Source organism: Hemicordylus capensis, chromosome 5, assembly GCF_027244095.1.
Source record: "Hemicordylus capensis ecotype Gifberg chromosome 5, rHemCap1.1.pri, whole genome shotgun sequence".
Taxonomy (NCBI): Eukaryota; Metazoa; Chordata; class Lepidosauria; order Squamata; family Cordylidae; genus Hemicordylus; species Hemicordylus capensis.
Window position 1 is genome coordinate 130,720,346 of NC_069661.1, and position 25,613 is coordinate 130,745,958.

Here is a 25,613-nt window from a genome sequence, read left to right on the forward strand (position 1 = left end):
AGGGAAGCCAGCCCTTTTCTCCTCACTCACCACCCCAACCAAGCCTTCAGAAGGCATTGGATTTCTACAGCATTTGCTGGGAGTTCTTGCCTTTTCTTTTAAATAATACCACTCGCAAATCTTGGCAACACTCAGAGATCTAGAGAATTAGTGTGGGGGTGGGTGCGCAATGGTGGGCTGGCAATTCCCCTGGATAGTTAAGCAAATGAACACACACACACAACTTCTTATGGGACTTTAAGCAAAGCCTGTTGCCAATTCCCTTTTCTTTCTCTTACTCTTGTCTCTTGAGAGTGAAAGAGAAGGAGTACTTCCATATAAAACAAGAAGCTAGAACAACAACAAAAACCTGTGGACAAAGAAAATGATAAAAATAAACTGGAATTAGATAGATAGATAGATAGATAGATAGATAGATAGATAGATAGATAGATAATCAGCTATCAGCACACATAACAAGTGAACAAATCTGTAACACATATATAAGCATACATTAACATAATACCATATGAAATTGTGACATGCAAATGAAAAATACAAAAACAAAATGTGCAGATGCCCAAACGAGGTTCAAGATGTCTTCAAATATGGGAATGAAAAAAGTACATACAAAATGAATGACAAATTCTCAAATCCAGAAGGAAGAGCTGATGTGCTCAAGAAGATGTTGCTGATGCCAGATGTGTTCACTTGTTGTTATGTGTGCTGATAGCTGGTTATCTTTTATATATATACTAGTATTTTTAAGCCCGTTATAATAACGGGCGCTAGCTTTCCCTTGACTTTGTGTATGTGTGTGTGTGTGTGTGTGTGTGTATGTGTGTGTGTTTCTGTGTGTTCCTTCCCCCCCCCCCTTTTCTCTTTCTCTCTTTTTCTTTCTGGTTTTTTTTTACAGCCGTTGCTGTATTTTTATTTCTTTATTGTTGTGTTTGGGCTGTATGTTGTGCTTTGTGTAACTGTGTGTTGGTGTAGTGCTTAATGCAACTTTTGTGTTGGTTGTTTGTGAGGGGGATTCTTTAGAAGAGAGGAGCTTGCGAAAGGAGCTCCTCTCTATGCTAGGCTGCTTCCCAGACTGCTGTAATGGACTCAAGTGACGCAATAGGCGTTCCTCACGTCCATGCTGGCAGTCTGAGCAGAGGCTTTCCACTGGGAGGAGCTGTTTTGCTGAGCTCCGTTTTTTTGTGGTTTTTTTTGGATGATTGCCGTGGGCTGCAGTGGGTAAGTTGGGTTTGGTCAGCTGGTTGGGTGGGAGTGTGATAGGTGGGGGCGGCGCAATGTGGTAGGGTGTTTTAGGTGGCTTTTGGGGGGGGGAATGCGGGGAAGTTGGCATGTGGCTTTTTGGCGGGTTTCGGGTGGCGCGGCAGTCCTCGTTGGCGGCTTCGCCGCCGCCTCGTTCTGCCGCCCCGTTCTCTGTTGTGTGTGCTGGCCGCTGTACTATTTCGGGGTGGGCGCTTCTGGCTGGATTGTCCTGCCGCCGCTAATGCTCTCCTCCTTCCCCGCATTCCCGGCTTCCTGGGGCGGCCCTTTCTGGCCACTCTCGATGTATGGCGGCTCCTGCCACTCGGTCCTTTGCCGCCAGTAATGCCGTCAGTCTCCGCCTCCCCCGCTTTCCCGGCTTCGTTGGGGCGGCCGCTTCTGGCCGCCCAAGATGGTCGCCGGGTCCTGCCGGGTGCTTTCGTGCGTTTGTCCCTTGCTCTGTTCTGCGTGTGCGCTCCGCGCACGCGCAGAACAGTCGAGGCACGAACGCACGCTTGGTGTCCGTCCACGGACGGACACCAAGCGTTTTATTAGAGAGGATATATATATATATATATATATATATATATATATATATATATATTCCAGTTTATATTTATCATTTTCTTTGTCCACAGGTTTTTGTTGTTGTTCTCGCTTCCTCATTCTGTGGACCCCGTTTCTTTTTCTTGTTTCCATATAAAACAAGGCATTTTAATTGAAATTACAAATTGGACAAGTTGAAAGTTATCCTTCCTGAAATGTGTGTCTTTAAAGCAGAAATATTTGTGTTTATTTTTTTACGAATTCTGAGTATGCCTTCTGTTTAGGGACAACCTAACAGGCACAGCTTGAAAGCCAGTCCAGTCCAAAATAGTCAAGTTGCTCCACCACTCTATAGTTCTTATGCCAGGTTTTGTGTGTTGGTTGCAGAGGCGTAGCTAGGGTAGAGAGGGCCTGAGTTCATCCCTCTCTCTGGCAGGCCCCCAAAATGAGGGAGATAGTGAAGAAAATAGGGAGCGGTGAAGCAGGAGGGCCCTCAGGAGCTGGGGGCCCGTGTTCTTTGAACCCTTTCGCTCAATTATAGCTACGCCCCTGGTTGGTTGGTTATTTTGTGTTTTACCTTTGTGTGTGTGTGTAGTAGGGTGAGTGATAGTAGTATTCAAAGGAGAGGTTCTCAGCATAAATTCTTTGGATTTATAAGGCTTAATCTCAGAAAATTAATTTTGAAATCTGATAAAGGATACCCTCAAGTAAATGTTGCCTAGAACTTCAGGAAATTCCAAGTAAACCCTTAATGAATTCATTGGGGCTTGTGTGCATAGGGTTGTGTGCAGACCAAGGGCATATCCCAGAAATGTTTATATTGTGAAAAAGGGAGAAATAAGGCTTGCTTTTTAAAAGTATGTATGTGCGTCTTTATAAGAAGAAAGGAAAGTAGTGGGTCCTAAGTGTGGGCAAATACACTGTGATATTTTCAAGTGCTGTGAAACTTATATGTATGCAGATGTTACCTGCAAATAGGTCCTCAAGACTCCAACCCTCATTTCAGTTGGTTTTCTCAGCCTGGCCCTGCATGGAGAGGGGAGGAGAGGGCTGAGATTGTAAGGAGGGGTAGAAATGGTGGCAATGCTGAAAGAAGAAGGGATGGAGCTACTGAGGGGAAGAAGAGGCATGGGGACCTGAGAGCGGGGGGCATTGCTACTTTCCACACTGACACCTACAATTAACCAGTCAAAGGGCATGATTCCTTTACTCACAGCCAACCAAGAGGCAGATTTAGCACTAAATTAGATTTAAATGACAGATTTAGCACTAAATTAGCACTAAATAGCCAGCTGCCAAGTGCTGGTTTGAATAATGGAGATTTTGGTTGAGACAAATAAACTACTTTACAGATTGGAGACAACCATGGCCTTCCACTTAGGGTTAGACCTGCCTTGTCTATGGTTACCACTAACTTCCTTCCCTTCCCTGAGCCCCCGCCCCCAGCCCTGAGAAGCAGCTGCCACCACTAATACTTCCTTAATTGTTCTTATGTACGTGGATGATATGGTGTTGATGTCATTGCTGCATAGAAGCCTTAAAACCCTTTTACATTGCCTAGCCACTAGTGATGTGCACTAAACCGGCTGGCCCGATTCGGTTCGAGGCCGAACCAGCCTTGAACCCAACTGGGCCAGTTCGGTCAGGCACCCCCTCGAACCCCCCCCCCCATTTGGTTTGGTTGGGGGTGGAGTGTGTGGCTGAAAATTGGAAAAAAATATTTTTTTTACCTTGTACTCCCCTTGGGGGAATTCCTGGAACCGGTGTTGGGGGGGGGGTCCGCAGAGGTTTCCTCTCCCCCCACCAGCCTTCTAAATCACCCCCTTCCCCCATTTGGGTGCTCTTCGGCCAGCTTTTGGCCTTCACCCAGCAGCCCGGTGGCCATGTTGGGGGCTGGGTGCCTGTGCACATGGCCTCTGCCTGGGTGAAGCCCAAAAACCGGCTGAAGACTGCCTGATGGGGGTGAGGGGGTGATTTAAAAGGCTGGTGGGGGAGGGGGAACCTCCACAGACCCCGCTGCCACCTCCAGGAACTCCAGGGGAGTACAAGGTTAAAAAAAATTACAAGCATTTTCAGTCCATGAACCCCCCATACTTGGGGGGTGGTTGGTTCGACTCCAGAACTATTGAACCCCTGAACCAAAACTGCTAACTCCTGAACAGGTTTGCATATCCCTACTAGCCACCCAATGCCAAATGGAAAATCTTAAGATAAACTACAGCAAAACTAAAATGTTAATATTTGGGGAAAGAACCAGGAGATATAAACTGACTCAAGTTAAAACATGCCAGTATTTGGGTTTATTTCTTTCAGTTAATCCTAATTAAGCAGTGCAGGAGGAAACTCCTCTATCTATGGCCCTGAGATCTGTAGGTGTAATATTAAAACTTTATTTTTGGCAAAGGTGGCCAATTAGTTGAAGTGGTGCTTAAATTATTCCTGGCAAAGGTGCCATCTAGTTTTGTATAAGGAGTGGAATTATGGGGTACTGACAATGTCATCATTCAGGAATATGAAAATAGACAAAATAAGTTCTTAATATACATCTTGACTCTTCATCCAGGAACACCAGGGATCCATTTACAGAAAGCTTTTCAAAAAATTAACTATTGAGATGTGAGGATACTATATACAGAATTTATTGATCAGCATTGAAATAATCATGAAAGCACTGAACATTGTGGACAAATGGCAGATTAGAACCAAAATGTATACACAAAATGCTAATCATGGTACAGTCACCATACACTTTTCAAGACTGGCGATGATGTTCCCATGTTTTAAAGGAGATAATCTGAGATCTGCCAACTTTTGAGACCACAAAGAAAAGCTTTCACAGAAATGCAAATGCATACAGTGCCTTCTGCCACAGTGCAGAGTTGGTATAGAAGTATTCCCCTGGAATGGCATATGTGTGTTTGTGGCTTGAACCAAACAGAAAATCTTATTCACTAAATAGAAGATCTTCTTTGCTCCCTATATATTGAACCCCATGAGAAATGTTTGTTGGAATGTTCTATGCATAAGAAATTTGTATCTTCAGCAAAGATGGAATGTTTTCTATTATCAGATCATAATCTATAAGTTACATATAGGGACTCTTTATTTGCTAAGGCATTAAGTATACTGAGACCCAGAAAAATGAGTTTTAAATAATGTCAAATGGAATGTAGTTTTATTTCTTGCAATTTTATTAATGCCTTTTTGTTGTCTACAACCTAACATTTAATTAGATTGATTGGCTGTTGTGGCGTGTGGCTCTGTTGTTGATTCTGATTTGCAAAGGCCTTACCTTTAGTTAGGCAATAAATACATCACATCATATCAGGTTGTTGAAGGATTTGGGGATGAAACAGGTCAAGAGTGCAGACAGAGAGAAAGCCTGAGGAGCAATTCTTTACTTAAAACTTAGTCGGAGGGAAGAACATTCTTGAGGGGGAGAAAATGATTTGGGGGTGGGATTCAATGGGTTACATATTGATTATGGAGGGTGGAATAGCATATGGGTTATAGGGATGGCAAGAGGGAGTTCAGGAAAAGATGAGAGGAACCTCTCAAATGTTTGTGGGGGGACTGTACTCCCAAAACAGGCCAAACAGCACAGTTTACAACAGCACAATCAAATCTGAAGGTGCTAAAGAGTTTGAAGGTGCTAAACTGGGGGGGGGGTATTGTAAAGTTCTTTGGGGGAGCTCATCACTGTTCAATGGTGGTAGCTAGGGGTTGTCTTTTTAAAAAGAAAATTATGCATATGCATATTTATATGCATATAAAATAACAACAACAAACCCCAGCGAGACACTACTTTGGCGAGGTGATATTGAACAATGGCTAACAACTGGGAAAACTCATCTCATCATGAAAGACCTAGCAAAAGGTGCAGTTCCAAGTAATTATAGACCAATAACCTGCCTGCCAACCATGTTCAAATTATTAACTGGAATAATAGCAGATGAAGTGATGCAACACTTATTAACTAACAAACAGCTTCCAGTTGAACAGAAAGGAAATTGCCCGAACACCAGAGGCACAAAAGACCAGCTGCTGATTGACAAAATGATTTTAGAAAATTGCAAGAGAAGAAAAACAAATCTAAGTGTTGCATGGATTGACTACAAGAGAGCCTTCGACTCATTGCCTCACAAATGGATACTAAAATGTTTAGAAACAACTGGTGTCAGCAAAAACATTCAGATATTTATAAAAAACAATGAGCATATGGAGTACTTGGACAGGTTAGCATTAGAAGAGGTATTTTCCAAGGGGACTCACTATCCTCTCTGTTGTTTGTAATCGCCATGACTCCACTTTCACAAATACTAAACAAAACAGGCCTCGGATACCAAACATCTAAAACATCCAGTAAAATCAACCATCTGCTGTACATGGATGATCTGAAGTTGTATGGAAAGTCCCAGTCAGAAATCGAATCACTACTAAACACTGTCCGTATATTCAGTAGCAATATAGCAATGGAGTTTGGACTAGACAAGTGTGCTGGATTAATAATGAACAGAGGAAAAATAACAAAAACAGAAGGAATAGAACTGCCCAATGGAAGCAACATCAAGAACCTGGAAGAGAAAGAACATTACAAATACTTGGGCATTCTCCAGGCTGATAACATTGCACACACTGAAGTTAAAAGAAAAATTGGAAGTGAATAGATCAGGAGAGTTAGAAAAAATCTAAAGTCCAAACTCAATGGTGGGAACACCATACAAGCCATAAACACCTGGGCTATACCTGTTATCAGATACACTGCAAGAATAATAGACTGGACCCAGGCAGAGCTAGAGACGCTAGATCGTAAGACCAGGAAAATAATGACCATCAATCATGTTCTGCACCCCCGCAGTGATATAGATAGGCTATACCTCCCTCGCAGCTCAGGTGGAAGAGGAATGCTGCAAGTCCATCAAACAGTAGAGGAGGAGAAAAGAGGCCTTGAAGAATATATCAAGGACAGTGAAGAAGATGCACTTCAAATGGTCAATAACGAGTAATTATTCAACACCAATGGAACAAAGCAGGCCTACAAGAAAGAACAAGTCAAGAACCGAGTAGAAAAATGGAAAAATAAGCCACTTGCATGGTCAATATTTGCACAATATAAGCGGAAAATCAGACATCACCAAGACCTGGCAATGGCTTAAGAATGGCAACTTGAAGAAAGAAACAGAGGGTTTAATACTGGCTGCACAAGAACAGGCACTAAGAACAAATGCAATAAGAGCAAAAGTCGAAAAATCCACAACAAACAGCAAGTGCCGCCTTTGTAAAGAAGCAGATGAAACAGTGGACCACCTAATCAGCTGTTGTAAAAAGATCACACAGACTGACTACAAACAAAGCCATGACAAGGTAGCAGGGATGATACACTGGAACATCTGCAAAAAATACAAGCTACCTGTAGCCAAAAATTGGTGGGACCATAAAATTGAAAAAGTGGAAGAAAATGAAGATGCAAAAATATTATGGGACTTCCGACTACAAACAGACAAACATCTGCCACACAATACACCAGAGATAACTGTAGTTGAGAAGAAAGAAAAACAAGTCAGAATAATCGACATAGCAATACCAGGGGATAGCAGAATAGAAGAAAAAGAAATGGAAAAAATCACCAAATACAAAGATCTACAAATTGAAACTGAAAGGCTGTGGCAGAAAAAGACCCAAATAATCCCAGCGGTAATTGGCGCCCTAGGTGCAATTCCAAAACACCTTGAAGAGCACCTCAACACCATAGCGGCCACAGAAATCACCATCGGCCAATTACAAAAAGCAACTTTACTGGGAACAGCCTATATTCTGCGACGATATCTATAATAACAGCAACAACATTGATAATAAAATTCAGCCACCCCAGGTCCTTGGGAAGGACTCAATGTCTGGATAAAACAAACCAGTCAATAACACCTGTCTGACTGTGTGAATAAATAAATAAATAAATAAATAGTATTTATGCATATTAATTAAAGCATATGGTTTATTCTGTGCCTCCAAAAGTGACCGTGATCACACTGGTTATGATTTAGTGTCAGTCTCAGGGAGATTTGGAAAATATATGGAGGCTGCCAGTAGACAGACATTTCTTAAGAGTTTTTCAGGCCTGCCTAAGAAATTGCTGAAATTGACCCCCATGTTCACCACCTGAACATATGGTGGAGAGAATAGGAGTTGCATTCACCAGAACTCACCCAGGTGATTGTATCCACCCAGGTGATTGTATCAGCTGACAGTCTTAGAACTAGCTGGAGTGGACTCTGAACTGCAGGATGTTTCTACAAAACTCATTCAGGTCACTGGAGTCCACTCCAGCTAGTTCTAAGACTGTCAGCTTATACAATCACCTGGGTGCTTAGCTCCCCCTTACAATGCTCAGTCGTTAGGACAACATGATGAGTCTGCACCAGGGGCGTAACAATAGGGGGGCAGGCAGGGCACGTGCCCTGGGCGCCACTCTGGTGGGTCACGTGGGGGGGTGCCAAAAAGTGGCATGCCCTCCCCGACCCCCCCCCCCGGATCACACGGCAGTGGCAGATTGCCGAGCGCGGCGGTGGTGGCGGATCGCCGAGCGCGGCGGTGGCGGCGGATCGCCGAATCGCCGAGTGCAGCAGAGCGACGCCGAGGCCTGCCGTCTGGCCTGGCGTCTCTTCCCAACTAGACAGCAGGCCTCAGCGTTGCTCTGCTGCACTCGGCGATCCGCCGCCGCACTCGGCGGGATCGCCGCCCACCACCGCCGCACTCTGCGATCCGCCGCCACCGCCACCGCGCTCGGTGATCCGCCGCAGCCCGCCAATGCTGCGCAATCTGCTGCCGCCTGCCAACGCCGCGCTCAGGGGGCAGCGGCGCAGGTATGTGGGGGCCTGGGGGGGCCGGGGAGGGTGCAATTGCAGGGGCAGAGCTTGCCCTGGGCGCCGTTTCCCCCCGTTACTCCACTGGTCTCCACTCATCAAAGCAGGGAGACAGCTTCCCCGAGAAGCTAAGATAAATTTCTCCCTCCCTCCATTTATGTAAGTCTTGGTACTGATGATTTCTGTGCAAATCAGGAGGTTCTTGTAAAGGAGCTTTAAGAAAAGCACTTTGAGGGCTAGATGTACTGCGCAGCATCCTAGAAAGTTTATGCTGTGATCTTTGTTCCTAGTACATTTCAGATATGAGAAAATGGGTGAGGTGTTTTGGATCAGCCTTAGAGACAATAGTGAAAGGGAGGGAAATGGAGGCAAGCATAGACAGAGGAAGAGCAGGCTGTTGTTTCAGTTACATGTACTTGAGCTTGTCTGTCCTGCTGTACGTACGGGATGCTCAGTTCTGTTTATTTTTGGCTTATATTAGCTGTAAATAAAACTTTATCAATATATCAGAAATTTTGGGAGTACTTTACTAAACTGGTATAAGAAGGCAACGCACCAATATCCAAAAGGACACACATGCCTAATACACTATTGTCAATTTGTAGTGAAGAATGCGGTTGAAACAGTTTTGGTCGGTCTGTTGGATGATCTCCCATTAGGAATTGACAAGAGGAGTGTGACTCTGTTTATCCTTTTGGATCTCTTGGTGGCTTTCGATACTATCAACCGTGGTATCCTTCTGGGGTGCCTGAAAGAGTTGGGAGTGGGAGGCACAGCTTTGCAGTGATTCTGCTCCTATCTCTCAGATAGGTTCCAGATGGTGTCACTTGGAGACTGTTGCTCTTCAAAATAAGAGCTCTGGTGTGGAGTCCCAAAAGGCTCCATACTGTCTGCAATGCTTTTTAACATCTACATGAAACCGCTGTGAGAGATCATGAGGAGATTTGGTGCAGGGTGTTATCAATATGCTGATGACACCCAAATCTATTTCTCCATGTCAACTATCAGGAAATGGCCTAACTTCCCTAAATGCCTGTTTGGAGGTGGTAATGGGCTGGATGAGGGAGAACAATTTGAGACTGAATCAAGCAAGACAAAGGTACTTATTGTGGAAGGTCAAGACTTAGGAAGTGGGTTAGATCTGCTTGTTCTGGGAGAAGTTGCACTCCCCTGGAAAAAGCAGGTAAGTAGTCTGGGAGTACTTCTGGACCCAAACCTCTCCCTGATTTCTCAGGTTGAGGCAGTGGCCAGGAGTACTTTCTATCAGCTTCAGCTGATTCACCAGCTCCGTGCATTTCTGGAGATAAATGACCTTAAAACAGTGGTGCATATGCTGGTGACATCCAAACTTGACTACTGCAATGTGCTCTACATTGTGCTGCCTTTGTATGTAGTTCAGAAATTGCAGTTAGTACAGAATGCAGCAGCCTGGTTGGTCTCCAGGGTTGCCCAAAGAGATCATATTATGCCCATTTAAAAAGAACTACACTGGCTGCCAATAAGTTTCTGGGTGAAATACAAAGTGCTGGTATGTATGTATGTATGTATGTATTTGATTTCTATACCACCCTTCCAAAAATGGCTCAGGGTGGTTTACACAGAGATATATTAAATAAATAACCTATAAAGCCCTAAATGGCTTGGATCCATTACCTATAAAGCCCTAAATGGCTTGGAGCCAAGGTATTTAAGAGAATGAAGTGATCCTCACGATCCTTGCAGGAGACGACCCCTTCTGTGGAGAGGAAGCCCGAAAACACTTACCTCCCTGCAGACGATCACTGCCTCTTCTCCAGATCGGCCGCCCACATGACCACTGGCTCTTATCATGGAACTTGTAGGAGTGGCGGGGATCGGGGGTTGCCCAGCCCCCAGAAGTCCCAGGATGCCCCGTGCGAGTGCATGGGGCATTCTGGCGAGACCCCCAAGGTCAGAAGGGGGGTCTACTCATGTGTTGCTGTGATGCGGAGGTGTACGACCGTGACATACGAACAACAAAACAAGGTTGATGGAGCACTCACTCCATTAATCTCGTTTAAGGGGAGGGGTTGGTAGGTGAGCTAGCCGCCGGGGAACCACTGGACCCGCCTGTGAGCCCAGTAGTTATCATGATGGTGGAAAACCAGGCTGTGCTCCCTTAGCCCGGTTGCCCCCATTCCTGAGAACAGCCTCAATGCCTTCTTCTTAATCAACCCTGCCACCTATTAAGATCACCTAAGGAGGACCGGTTACGGTTGCCACTGGCTTGGCTGGTGGCGACTCGAAACCAGGCTTTTTCTAGAGATGCCCCAGGACTCTGGAACATGCTTCCTAACGAAATTAGAGTTTCCCCTTTTCTGAATGTTTTTAAGAAGGACCTGAAAACATACCTGTTTAGCCAGGCTTTTCATTTATAGTTTTAAAGCTTTGGGTTTTAGCATTTTTATTTGTATTTTTTTTAATTGTTTAAATTGTGTCAATGTTTTGATGGTTTTTAGATTGTGAACTGCCCAGGGACTTTTTTGTTTGGGGTGGTATAGGAATGTAACAAATAAATCATCAATAAATCAATAAAAGGAAAGTATGCTCTGTAATTTTTTTTAAATATACATGCTTGGTTCATTTTACAGGCTAACAGAAGCTCACCAAACAGCTGTCAAAGTCATAAGGAGAATGCAGTATTTTGTTGCCCGGAAGAAATTCCAGGTAATGTATGTCCATAGCAACACAGCCAATTAGATTATATCATTTATTTATTGATTTGGTTTGATTTGATTTGTATACCACCCTTCCCAAAATGGCTCAGGGCAGTTTACAACATGATAAAAACAATTAAAACAATTTAACAATTAAAATCAAACTATTAAAACACAATAAAACCAATTAAACAGCTAAAAACCCTGGAAATCAGGGCAATGATTTAAAATAATTTAAAACAATTAGACAATCATTTAAAACCCTGGAAGGCCAGGCCAAACGGATATGTTTTAGGGCTCTCCTGAAGGACAGCATTGATCTCAAATTACAAATTTCTGCCGGGAGTGCATTCCACAGCCCAGGAGCAGCTACAGAGAAGGCCTGCCCCTGCGTCACCACCAGATGAACCAGTGGCAACTGGAGACGGACCTCCTCAGATGACCTTAACGTGTGGTGGGGATCATGTAGAAGAAGGTGCTCTCTTAGATAACTCAAACCTAAGCCGTTCAGGGCTTTAAAGGTAATAACCAGCACTTTGTATTTTGCCCAGAAACATATCGGCAGCCAGTGTAACTGTTTCAAAACAGGCATAATATGGTCTCTCTGGGTTGCCCCAGAGACCAATCTGGCTGCCGCATTCTGCGTATGATATGCGTATGCTTCATATCATACGTAACAGAAAAAAACTTGAGGAGAAATCTGCCACCTCATACCCCCACCCCCACAAAAAACCCTGTCCACACACCACGCTATCTGAACAGCAAATAGCTCTAGATTGTGCATACAATACCTTGATTGGTTACCCAGAACTTCTGGCATTACTGAACATTTAAAGATCTGGACCATTTGTAAAGCTTATGTTTATTCCTACAAGATCAGAGGTCTTAAGTTGCAAATTGCTGTGATGAACACTATGTATACTAGTGCAACTGGCACACAATGTCCTTTTTTCTGCTTACACTTACATATAAACTTCCCCAGTCCACTGGAACTCAAGAGATGGAGCTTGAGGTCTAAAGGGTGGAGCCCAATAAAGCCTGGTGGGGCAAGGAATGACCCCTGGTTGGCAGCAGAAATTGGTCATTCCTGAAGGCGCTATGTGTTGCCTGATGAAGATAGGAGCAGATCTAGTAGCAAAAGTTCTCATCAAGCCAAGCAGAAAATACCTTAATACCTTTTGTTTCCACTCCCCTCAGCCCAGGATTTTAGTCATTCCCTTGGAAATCTTGAGAAGATGATTTCCAGGATGAAACCCTGAAAGTTGAGGATAAGCAGTGAGATATTGTTACCTTACTTATATGCTGCCTCTCTTTTTACAACTAAAACCCAATCACCAATGTAGTTTTTTAAATTTTAAAAAACACACTTTGCAGATCAGTACAACCCATAAACTAGCAAAAGGCAAGCCCTTCATCTAGAATCCCCCTTCTCTACAGTGGGGAGGGGAACGGTTTCCAGCTTTGTCATTATATCCTCTACTTTCCTCACAGTCAGCCTTTGCTTAATATTAAAGGGCACGCCTCACTATTCGGAGACTCCACAGTGGTTTTAACTCTTCTCTCTGCAGAGTCCCAATTCTGGACCAGAGTGTCCCTTGGCACTCCTCTGGCACAGGAGGGAAGTCCCCATAGGCATGAATGGAAGCTTTCCTCATGGGGCAAAGAGCAGCTGTGAAAGGGCCTGATCTGGACTGGGATCATGGCAGGGGCAAAAGGTTAAAGTTCCCTTCCCCTATTACATTCTGATTCTGACTAGGCCTCTACATGACTGCTCTTTCCATTTAAAAATACAGGCCCCCATCTCACATACTGTGTATCATTTAGTTTTGCCCTTAATCTGATTCTGAATGGAGCTTCCTTTCCCAGAGATATCTCCCGAGCCAGGACGAGCTGGGCTGCAACTGCAGCAGCTGTGATGGTCAATGGTGCATTCTACAAAATTATGGCATTCAGATCCAAGTTTAGCTTTTCAGCCTTAAACAAACACAGCAATTGTACGATCAACTAGAATCATACATGTGGTACACCTTCCATTCATCCTGTCCCCATCTTATACTTTCCTAGTCATGGTTGCCCTGAAATTCTTGCCCTATGTCTGATTGCCCCTCCCTCCTTTTGTCCCAAGTAATCTACTTTTCTGTCTCCTTCCTCTCTTGTTCTTTTTAAAATGTGGTTTATTTTTTAAAGTAAACTTTGCATTTTAGAGAAAGAGAAAATATGTATAAAGTTGTGTACTTGTTCAAAAATAGAATCCTGAGTGTGTGTGCATGCGCATGCACATATACTAGTAAAACAGGCTAGCATTTGCAAGCATTCCTCCTGCACCACAAAATGATCATACACTCTCCTGTCACTTGTTGCTAGTTGATATTCAGAAGAGTGTATGTATTTAGAATAATTTATTTATATCTCCATCACTTAAGCTTTCCCAAGGGAAGTGTTTTTCTGCATTTTCCAGCAAATCCATTCTTCCAAGATTTTTGTGTTCTATTGTAGTTTGGCGAGGTCTGGAACCTACCTGCGAAAATGGCATGTTTCTCTCTTTCATGGTTGTGAGTCACTCTCTCTCTCTCTCTCTCTCTCTCTCTCTCTCTCTCTCTCTCTCTCTCACACACACACACACACACACACACACACACACACACACACACAGAGGCTTGCATTCCTCCTGTACCACAAAATGACAATATACTCTCCCTTCACTCCATGCTAGTTGATGACCAGAAGAGCTGCTTTGTTTTGAGCATGTAACTTGTTGGTAAGAACCCCTAAAAAGACAAATTATAGGAGACTGAATGAGATAGATGAATGAAGATATCTAGTGCAATGTTTTTCCGTGTTTTTCAATGTCTTAAGCGAGTTTCATGGAAATCCGACACAGATAGAAATCCAGTTAACTTAAACAATATAGCTTGTTTGTTTCTTCATCATTCTGTGAAAGTCAGGACTTCCTGTCTGTAAAAGTACCCAAGAAAACTGCCAAAGTTTGTCAGAAGGCAACATTTCCCATGTTTTTCCAATGGGAGAATTTTTATGCTTTTTCTGGGAAATGAATGAATGAATGAATGCAGAGAGGCACCTAGGTAATTTTGGAGCCTGGATCTAAAGGCCTTTGGAGGTCCCCCTCCCCTAGAAATTAAGCATAATCATGATCCACCGGGTGACCACAACATCTGGTACAGACTAAATAGGATTTGGGGGGCCCTGGGGCTGTGGAGGCCCTGGACTTTGGACCCGAAGTCCAGGGGTAAGAGCGCCTCTGGGTGAATGATACCCAGGCAGGTGTGTGTGTGTGTGTGTGTGTGTGTGTGTATACACACACACATACACACACATATATATATACACACATACACACATACATACTAGTAAAATGGCTTGCAGTTTGCAAGCATATTAACATCTTATTTCACTGTGACTCCAGTCTTTTGCTAGCTCTATGAGGTTTCATTCCCCATGCTTTCCAATGGATGAGTTTTCTTCTAATTTTCCATGACATTAATGCATTTTTCCAGGGGTTTGTGGTTTGTTTGCTTGTTTGGTTGGGGGGGGCAGGGGAGGTAGTCTGGGTGTGGTCTGGAACCTACCCATTAAAATGGCATGTTTATATATTTCGTGGTGTGGCCTGGGAGTTTCATGTGAGCCATTGAGGGTGTCCACACAAGCAGCCCTACCAGGCTTGGGCAGTCCTACCTGAGCAGGGCTGCTCATGTGAAGCACTGGGATTGAGGCTGATCCCGGTGCTGCCCTCCTCGGTAAAGTATGCCGTCGAGTTGGTGTCAACCCCTGGCAACCACAGAGCCCTGTGGTTGTCTTTGGTAGAACAGAGGAGGGGTTTTCCATTGCCATCTCCTGCACAGTATGAGATGATGCCTTTTCAGCATCTTCCTATATCACTGCTGCCCAATATAGGTGTTTCCCATAGTCTGGGGACATACTAGCGGAGATTTGAACCGGCAACCTCTGGCTTGCTAGTCAAGTCATTTCCCGATGCACCATCAGGTGGTGCCCTCCTGGGTAGCCCAGGATTTTTACCCGTTTACCTGGTAAAAGAGCATGGGTGCACCCTTTTACCCAGATACAGGGACATGTGTATGCTTGAGCTGCACTCAGCCTGAACAGACACCGAGCTGGGTGCCTAGAATACCTGATTCATGGTGGAATACCTCAATGCACAGTGCTTGTTGTGGTGATGAGCATTGTGGGATATCTGGGTCTGGGCTGCATTATCCCAGCCTCCAGAACACCGTGCAGCTCACAAAAGCACTAGTCATGTGGGTTCATGACCCATGCATCCAGGGACCATGCCAGATGGTCTGGGTGGAAGGTAGGTGCTATCCTGCCTTTCCCCTTCCAGCCCTCCCTGGCAAGTCCCAAAGGTCATGTGAACGACCATAGTGCGTGAGTCAGTCAGTTAGTGAGGCCCAAACAGCTTTTTATATATGAATATGAAATTCTAATTCCAAGCTCCAAGTATAAGAAGTCTGATGTTAAATGGTGTTTCCATCACAACTTCATTGTGACCCGATCCAATCTGAAATTTGGCTGCACAGCCTTATTATCTAGCATAGGTGAATAGATGAATTTGGCTTATACAGGGTTAGATAATTGGTTCATCTCACTCAAGATTGTCTACATTGACTGGCAGCTGCTTTCCCAGATTTCATACAGGGTTTCCCCCCTAGTTTCTTACCTGCAAGTGTCAGCTGTGATGCCTTTTTGTACATACCTTTGGGCCCAAGTCCAGAGCCCTACACTCTTCCTTCATATGTGAGGGTCCCTGACAGTGCCACCAGGTATCTCTTCCTCTCTCCAACAGCATTCCAGCTGATTGGAGGATCTGGCACACTGGTCTTTTCAGTGCTAGAGCGAAGCATGCTCAGGTATCTTCAGCTTTTTCAGGCTGAGTTCTTTGGGCATCTAGTCTGTGCTAAGAACTGAAAGGGAGTGCAGGAGCCTGGAGAGAAGGTTTGATAGAAGGAGCCAAAGATAGCTAAGTGTGCTCTGGCCCTATTCTAGCCTCTTTTCTAGCTGCTCCTGAAAAGGCCTGTCCAGCATGCAAGCTCCTCCAGTCCAACATGGGTGGGGTGGGGTGCATATGGGCCATTTTTGAGAAGGGTGGTATAGAAATTGAATGAATGAATGAATATGGGTGTGTGGTGTGTGGATGGGTGGGTGGGTGGGAGAGAGTGAGTGTGCTCCTCACGTACCTCCAAGGATTCTCAAGCCTCTGATGTACAGATTCTTTCTTTCTCTCTGCCTTTCTTTCTGCCTCTCTCCTTCCACTTTTTCTTTCTTTAACTTGTCTTTCTCTCACTCCTTCCTTCCTTGCTTCCTTCGATTTGTCTGTCTCTTTCCCCCATTCCTTTCAGTCATCTTTCTTTTATTTTTTCCCTCCCTCCCTCCCTTGCAAAAAAACCTGTATACGGGCGGGTGGGGGGGCGGTCCATAAGGCCATGAGGTCCAGATTCTGCAATAACCTAGCTGTACCACTGAGTGACTGGGATTTTAAGTCTTCTGAGTGCAAAGCATGTGCTCTACCACTGAACTGTAGCCCCTCCCCTTAATTAGGCAATTCCTGTTCAGATCCTGGTTACACATTACATTTATCACATGAAAAATAGCCACATGTAAACAACGTTCTGACTGCTGAGAACCTTGAAACCAGAGAGAGGTGATCACCTGTCTCTCTTGTTTATCTCTTCTTATCTTTCCTTGGCAGCTAATTGTCCCTAAGGAAAATGAGTCACTAGGAGAGATAAATTAAACAAAGATAAAAGATGGATGGAGAAAGGTGTCAGCAGCTCCATATTCCCCTCCAGCTTTCTCCTGCAGCCTTCAGAAAGAATTTTCAACAGTCAGAGTCTGGCTTACACATGGCTACTTTTCACTTTGACTGAGTAAGTTGGGTCAATGAATTAGATCACAATCAGATTTTGTTGTCATTCTTGATTTTTCTGGTGATTACACTTTAAAAGTGCTCTTCTGAAATGGATGAGAGGAAAGATGCCAGGTTAGTGGGCACTTTTTTGCTTTCATTCTAGATATTTATGGGTTGAGTCACTCTAAACCTTGGAGCATACTCAGAGAGCTTCCATCTTACATTGCTTAACAACATAAATCTTTAGCACGGTTGATTCTATATGAACAAAGGAAGGTTTGGAAAAATAAACTTTATTGGGAAGAAAGAAAATTAATTATGCATTTGGTAGCTTGCTTCTTTTTCCTTTCAAAACCTTTATAGTACATCTAGGCTTTGAGCCATTATGATTCAATAGAGAGAGCCCAAAAAATAGATTGTGGGGGGTGGGGGGAGGTTGGATTTAGCCAAACTACTCTCAAAGCACCCCTGCCAGTCAATCCAAAGAGTGATACTGGCACAGTTGACCTGTGAGAAAGACAATGGCTGGGGGTTTTTTTGGCCAGAAATAGTGATGTGTCAGCGTCTGTAAGCAATGAAGCTTGGAAGAGAAAAAAGCAATAAACTTGAAGCCTTTAAAAACTGAAAGTATAACACTCTTCCCGTCCCTGCCATGCAGGCATTCACACGTGCCAAGAAAACAATAAATTTGTGTTCTCCAAAGCCAGCACCCAGGTAGGCCCAGACTGCTGAAGGTGGACCAAAACAGTTTTGTCTGGGTGGTTTTCTGGTTATTTTTGCTGTTTATTTTTTGCAAGATTCGTTTTCCCCGTCTGCTTTTATCTGCAATTTCTAGGATCCCATGGCTGCTCTCCAAGCATGACTCCATCACACACTGGAGGTGTTCAATGCATGCTAATGACTCCGGCTGAGGCTGTGGCAGAGTGGAAACAGACAACCAGACTAATGAGCTGTTGTCAGTTATTTTTCAGTTACTAGATTTTTCAGTGTACCTTCCCCCCACCTTCCCACTCCCTTGAGCAACAGCCAAAAGGGACAACCATCTTGCCCCCTGATTCCCCACTGAGCTTATGTGGATTCCAAACCAGCAAAAGCCAAAGCTAGTAAAGTCTTCACTCCCACTTTCTGTGTTTACTCCATTAATAATCACATTGTTATGTAAATTATTCAGGTTTACTTTTTCCTCCCTTTTTAGTCCTCAGTCTCAGCCAACTGCAGCTGGTCTCTCAGTGTTTAGCAGCAAAGCGTAGCATGATAGCAAATGAAAACTAGAAGAGTTTTTACAAAAATGTTTTCCTTTTTAGCTTGACTTATATTTGCACGTGCAAATATGTGAACTTACCCGGGAGTAAACACCACTGAATACAGTAACTTCTTTCTAAGTAAACATGCATAGGAATGCACCACACACCTTTTTTGTGGGAGTGGGGTCCTAGCCATAATTCACATCCAGCATTACAAGACTTGCTTCATTCTGAAGTGGTCAGCACAAAAAGATTTCATTGTGGGAACTGTTTTTTTTGTCCACAAAAGAACATCATCATCTGAGATTGTTCATATGTGCCATTTCAGTCTCTAGATGCTTTGGTAAACACTCCTCCTTCTCCTTTAGAATATATTTATCTATTGCTTTTCAACAACAAAATTCTCAAAGAGTTTTACATTGCAAAAGAAATAAGAACATGAATCTCTGTTCCAAAGAGCTCACAATATCATCATCATCATCAGCAGCAGCAGCATATTGTTATATCTTCTCATTAGTAACACTTCCAGTGGTTTCATTGTGATGCATTTTATGTGGGGCTGCCCTTGAAGACAGTCCAAAAATGTCCAGTTGTCCAGGATGTGCTGGGTACTCACAGGGTGCTGGCTGGAGCAACCTTCTAGACACATGAATCTCCTCTCCTCCCACCTTTTATATGAAAACTTGTGTGCTGCCTTTCTGCCCCAAAGGCTCCACAAGGCAGCTTTTTCGCTTTCTGTAATCAAGGCCAATGTCCTAAAAAAAATCCTGAAATGTACAGCAAAAAGGCACATGACTTGCATAAAGGTTCCATAACATCTATAATGTTTTAAAAGATGTATGGAAGAGGATTCATAATTTATGAATAATTTAGTCAGTAGTGACGAAGAGACTGAGCTATGAATCAGGAAATCCCTGTCTGGAATTTTGCCTTTCAACAAAATTGAATTGAACAGATGGCCTTAGGCAAGCTGCGCTCTCTCTCTCATTCCTAGCCTGCCTTTCCCTATCCCTATCTGCAATATGGGGTGGTGGTGATAATGACTCACCTTCCAGAGTTGCCATAAGACAATGTATGCAAAACACTTTGAACACTTTAATGTACTTTTCACATGCTCAATATTAGTCATAACAATATCTGTAAGGTTGAGGTAAGTGAGACAAAAGAGGGATTCTCTCAGCTTTTCAATTTTCCCCCCCGTCTCTCTTCACAGCAAGCTCGGAAGCCCTATGACGTGCGTGATGTAATAGAACAATATTCTCAAGGGCACCTTAATATGATGGTTCGGATAAAAGAACTTCAGAGAAGGTACAGTCCACCTATTAGATCAAAAGCTATAACTTATCTGCTGCTTCAAGACCTATGTGGGCTAGGAATTAGGGATGCCCATTTTATAAATAACTGGCTTTGAAAACTTTATGCACAGTTTTATAAGTTTAATGCACTGTATAAAAAGTGTTCGGTTGTGTACAGATTATTGTTTCTGTAGATAACTAGAATAATAATTAGTCTTTGTATAGCCCTTTTGAGTATTCAAAGCAGATACTTTATTTTTGGTAGCCCTTACAAAAACCTGATAAAGCAGGTTAGTATTATTGTCTCCACATTGCAGATGGAAGCTTGAGGAGGAGAGAATGAGTGAGTGAGTGAGTGAGAGAGAGAGAGAACATTTGCACATAACGCAGAAATGCGGGTTCCACTCCCCACCCCCACCCCACTCTCCTGTCCAGATTTGGATGTTATGGAGAGCAGGGAGCCTGCAATCAATGATACTACAGAGGAGGAGGAACTGTGCAGGCTTCCTTCTTTCATGCAGGACAGCCTGCACAGCCAATCAAAGCCGCAGGAAGGGAGGAGCTTCCTCCCTCAACTCTGGTCACAGGGAACACAGCCTGTGGTTCTGAATTCGGGCGTAACACAGGCTGCGTTTAACCTCGGGTTGAAGCAACAAAACTCACTACAACCCAAGGGTGCAGATTGAAAGTCCAAGGAAAAAACCTCTGGTTGGTTGCCTCATGGAACCAGTTTCCTGCATTTGGACGTGCAGGTTTTGGCAACCTCTGGCCCCTTAAACTCCAGATCCGTGTTAGGTGTGAATGTGGCCAGAGACTGACTGGCTGACTAACTTGCCTAAGGCCGTCTAGTGAGCTCATGGTAGAGAAAAATTCAAACAGGGACCTTCCTGGTTTGTATTTCTCCTAGCCACTATGATGTACCAGCTTTCAACAGAATGCAATGGAAACAATTTCTCTTCTTTAGTAAAAATAATAACCTTGTTTCTGTGTAAAGCCTTGTGGCACCTTAAAAACCAGAAGAGGCTGTGCAGATCAACAGAGGGGTTGCTTTTTGGAGTTGGCATCTTTATTACCAGCAGTCCCCAATTCCATCTGCAACTCCTTCTGTCCCTCCATCTGGAGGGAAGAACCTGGAACCTGGACTGTGTCATCAAATACCAGGAACCAGAACACATAAACGTATCTCTGTTTGAACTGGACCTTGTGTACATATTAATTCTAAGGTACTTATATAGGATGAAAAGTGGGGTATAAAAGCAATTAACTAATAAATAAATACAATAAAGACTAAAAAATATATGAGCTGTGAGCCAGAACCCACTTCATTTGGTCCCTTTTAGTGTTTCCTTGGCACTGATCTAGCATTAGAAGGTTGGTTTGGCAAACATAATAGACAAGGGAGGGAAGCCTTGCTGCAGAGGGAAATGCCTATTTGCTCCCCCCCCCCTTTGGCCTAGTGCCTAAATGCAAGTCTTTGGCTCCATTTCTGTCAGTAGTGGTGAAATTGACAAGAATGGTAAAATTGATCACAAGCTGTCTGGTCTAGTCAGTTTCAGTTTTAAAGGAACCAGAAAGAAAAAATATGTGGGTCTCACTGAGAAAGAATGGTAACTTAGCATTGTTCTTTTCTTTTCTTTTTTAAAGGACTGTAGATAAATGCCTAAACTTTCTTTTTATATAACTTTGCGGGACCAGACCAAATGTTCAGCTGGTCCAGCATTTGTTTCCCAACACTGACCAGTCAGATGCCTTAGGACGTTAACAAGCAAGGCATGAACATCCAAAGGAAACACAAGGCTCTTACCTAGATGTCCAGTGGCTCCAGCTGAAGGGAAAGTGTTTTACCACCACCACCACCACCCTGACCTCTTTCTCCTTGAGCTCCTCTCCAGTTACTCTGTTGAAGGCTTTTCATCTTAACCAGTTCTTCTCCATGTTTTCAGTCAGTCAGTGAGTGGCTCTCAACTAGCCTAGGAACATAGGAAGCTGCCATATACTGAGTCAGACCATTGGTCCATCTTGCTCAGTATTGTCTACACAGACTGGCAGTGGCTTCTCCAGGGTTGCAGGCAGGAATCTGTCTCAGCTCTATCTTGGAGATGCCAGGGAGGGAACTTGGAACCTTCTGCTCCATCCCTTTTGGTGATGCATCCCCTCCAGTTGTGCAGAGGCAAGGGATAATGTCCTCATCACCATTTCACCCCATTTTCCACAGGTCCGGGTCCACCCATTCAGGATCTAATAGGAAACTATTCTTCCTATCTCAATATGTTAGTGAACTTAGCTGCTTTATCTGCTATTCATGCTGTTGTGTATAATCTCTGGACTTATATTTGAACTTTACTTAATAATGATTACTTATTATACCTCTTCCATCTTTGATTCCAGCTTTACATTTTATAAGTGTGTGTCTGCAGTTGAGGATATTTATTTATTTATTCATTCAATAAATTTGTTTACTGCCCACTACTGAAGTCTCTAGATGGTTTACAGCACAAAACAAACCAAGAATTTAACAATTAAAACATATAAAATCAGATTAAAATATCCATTAAAACGCACCAATTAACTAAAATGCTTGGCTGAAAAAGTTTTTTCCTAAAAGCCAACAGGGATGGAGCAGCTCTAATCTCAGCACGAAGTGCATTCCATAGTCCTGGGTCAACTACAGAGAAGGCACTCCTTTGAGTTGCCACCAGACAAGCTGGCGGCACCCTCAGATGAATCCCTGAAGAATTTAATAGGTGGTGGGGTTCATAATGGAGAAGGCATTCTATTAAATACTCTGGGCCCAAGCCATTAAGGGCTTTATAGGTAACTAGCTGACCCGTGCGGCCGCCGCCGCCGCCCTGCGGGGGCCGAGTGCAGCCGCCGCCACCTCCGCGGCTGGGCCCGGCCAGTCCCGCCGCCTCACCTCCGCGGCCCGGCCAGTCCCGCCGCCTCGCTTCCGCGGCCGGGCCCGGCCAGGCCAGGCTACCTCTCTCTCTCCTCCCACCCCCCGTCTCCGGCGGGGCAGAGTGCGGCCGCCGCCGCCAGCGGACCTGGCCAGCCCCAGAGTGCCGCCGCCAATGCCGCGGCCGGCCCCAGAGTGCCGCCATCAGGCCCGCCGCCTTGCCTCCGCGGTTGGGCCCAGCCTGGCCAGTCCCGCCGCCTCACTTCCGCGGCCGGGCCCGGCCCCGCCGCCTCGCTGGGCCCGCCGCTCGCTGGGCCCCGCCACCACGGCCTGGCCCGCCGCCATCGCTCTGGGCCCGCCGCCTCACCCCGCCTCACGGCCGGGGCCGCCGCCGCCATTTTGCTGGGCTCCGCCGCCGCGGCCCTGGGCCCGCCACCTTGCCTCCACAGCCGCCCAGCAAGCGAATTCTCCTGGGTGTGCTGCCAACCAATCGGGCGCCCCCTGCAGCCCAGCCAATCAGCTGGGCTGCCGGGACGCATTTCTCCTGGGCACACCCAGGAGAATTATATATATAGATAACCAGCACTTTGTATTTTGTCCAGAAACCTATTGGTAGCCAGTGTAGATCTTTTAGAACCGGACTAATATGGTCTCTATGGGACTTCCTGGAGACCAATCTGGCAGCAGCATTCTGCACCAATTGCAGCTTCCAGACTACATACAAAGGCAGCCTCAGGTAGAGTGCATTGCAGTAATCAAGCTTGGAGGTTACCAGCATGTGCACCACTATCTTAAGGTCACTTACTTCCAGGAAAGGGCACAGTTGGTGGACCAGTTGAAGCTGATAAAAAGCACTCCTGGCCACCACCTCCACTTGAGGTATCAGAGAGGGTTGGATCCAGAAGTACTCCCAAACTGTGAACCTGTTCCTTCTGGGGGAGTGTAACGCCATCCAGAACAGGCAGATCTATCCCATTTCCCGAACTGCAGCTTCCTACAGTGAGCATTTCTGTCTTGTTTGGATCCAGTCAGTTTGTTATCCCTCATCCAGCCCATTACTGCCTCAAGGCAGGCATTTAGGGAAGTTAAGCCATTGCCTGATGAAGCTGACATGGAGAAGTAGATTTTGGTGTCATCAGCATACTGATAATACCCTGCACCAAATCCCCTGATGATCTCTCACAGCAGTTTCATATAGATGTTAAACAGTACTGGAGACAAAATGGAGCCCTGAAGGACACCACACAAAAGCTCTCACTTTGTAGAGCAGCAGTCCCCAAGTAACACCTTCTGAAATCTGCCCAAGAGGTATGAGCGGAACCACTGCAAAGCAGTTCCCCCTACACCCAGTATCTGCAGGTGATCCAGAAGGATACCACGGTCGATGGTACTGAAAGCTGCTGAGAGATCCAAAAGGACCAACAGAGTCACACTCCCTCTGTCAATTCCCCTTTGGTGATCATCCATCAGGCCAACCAAAGCAATCTCCACCCCATAACCTGACCAAAGCCAGTTTGAAATTAGTCTAGATAAGCTGCTTCAATCAAGCCTGCCTGGATTTGTGAGGTGACCACCCTCTCAATCACCTTGGCCAACCATGGGAGATTGGAGACAGGCCTATAATTGCCTAACATTGAGGGATCCAGTGTAGGCTTCTTTAAAATAGGTCTAATGATTACCTCCTTTAAACAAGGAGGCATCCTACCTTCCCTCAGAGAAGCATTTACTATCTCAATTAGGCCCTCTCCAACAATCTCCCTACTTGATAATATAAGCCATGTTGGACAAGGGTCAAGATAACAGGTGGTAGGACACACAGTTCCAAGCAGCTTGTTCACATCCTCAGGATTCACAAACTGAAACTGATCCAATATAACTGCACAAGAGGTGTTACTGGATACCCCTTCTAAAGATTCTGCATCAACAGTGAAATCCAGGTTGGCTTGAATACAGGGGTTTTTGTCTACAAAAAAGTCATTAAAAGCTTCACAGCAGCTAACTGATTATTCCAAAGCTGGAGTGGAAGTGGCCTGTATAAGTTCCCTCACCACAATTCCGCTGGATGCAAACCTGCGAGCGCAATATGCACAGCAAAAAATCACTTCTTTGCTGGATGTATTGCCCGAGCATAGGTCTTCAGTTGTGCTCTGTGCTGTAATCTGTCAGATTCAAGTCTAGTCCTTCTGCAGTCCTTCTGCTTCAGCTCCTGTAGTTCTTCTGTATACCAAGGAATTAATTTAGAAGTGGGTTGGAGAGGACGCTTAGGAGTGATTGAGTATATCACCCTATTGAGCTCATTACTCCAATTTTCCACCAGGGTGTCAACAAGACCACTGGCAGAGCCAGTATTAAAGCCCTCCAAGGTTTCTTGGAATCCGATTGGACCCAATAGCCTCTTTCGGTGGACCACCCTAATAGGCCCTTCACCCCAACAGAGGTGACTAGTGGCTGCAAACTGAATTCATCAGGTGGTGGTCCGTCCATGACAATGGGGAAATAACCGGCATACCCACCCACAAAACACCTCCTTGATCAGATCAAAATATGAAATCAAGTGTGGTACCAGCAACATGTGTCGGACCTGAGGCCACTTGGGAAAGGCCCATAGTTGTCATGGCCGCTATGAACTGCCAAGCTGCTCCTGACAATTCAGTCCCAAAGTGAACATTGAAGTCACACACCGCCATCAACCTGGGTGTCTCCAATGCTAACTCCGCAACCAGATCTGACACTTCCTAGATCCAATGAAATGGACTGTAGTCAATAAAAGCTTATGTTAAAATACATATGCTAGTCTTTAAGGTGCTACAAGATTTTTTGTTGTTGTTTCCCCTTTCATCACAGTTCACTGTCACTGAAGAATGATGGGACTGGATCCATTGGTCAAAAAGCAGGAGGACACTCCAGGACTGCTCCATGCTGCTTTGCTTTTGCCTTTGGCAACTTAAAGGAGCTAACCTCCATTATCCAGACTACGGAGGCA

At 44.8% G+C, this 25,613-nt stretch overlaps 1 protein-coding gene across 1 annotated transcript in view; it reads left to right on the forward strand.

The window, feature by feature from the left end:
• Nucleotides 1–25,613, forward strand: part of LOC128327309 (potassium voltage-gated channel subfamily KQT member 1-like) — a 556,996-nt gene that overhangs the window by 292,225 nt on the left and 239,158 nt on the right. Inside the window, exons 14-15 of the mRNA XM_053255983.1 lie at nt 11,252–11,327; nt 19,656–19,750. Of these exons, the coding sequence (XP_053111958.1) occupies nt 11,252–11,327; nt 19,656–19,750 (171 nt within the window). The remainder of the gene's footprint in view (nt 1–11,251; nt 11,328–19,655; nt 19,751–25,613) is intronic.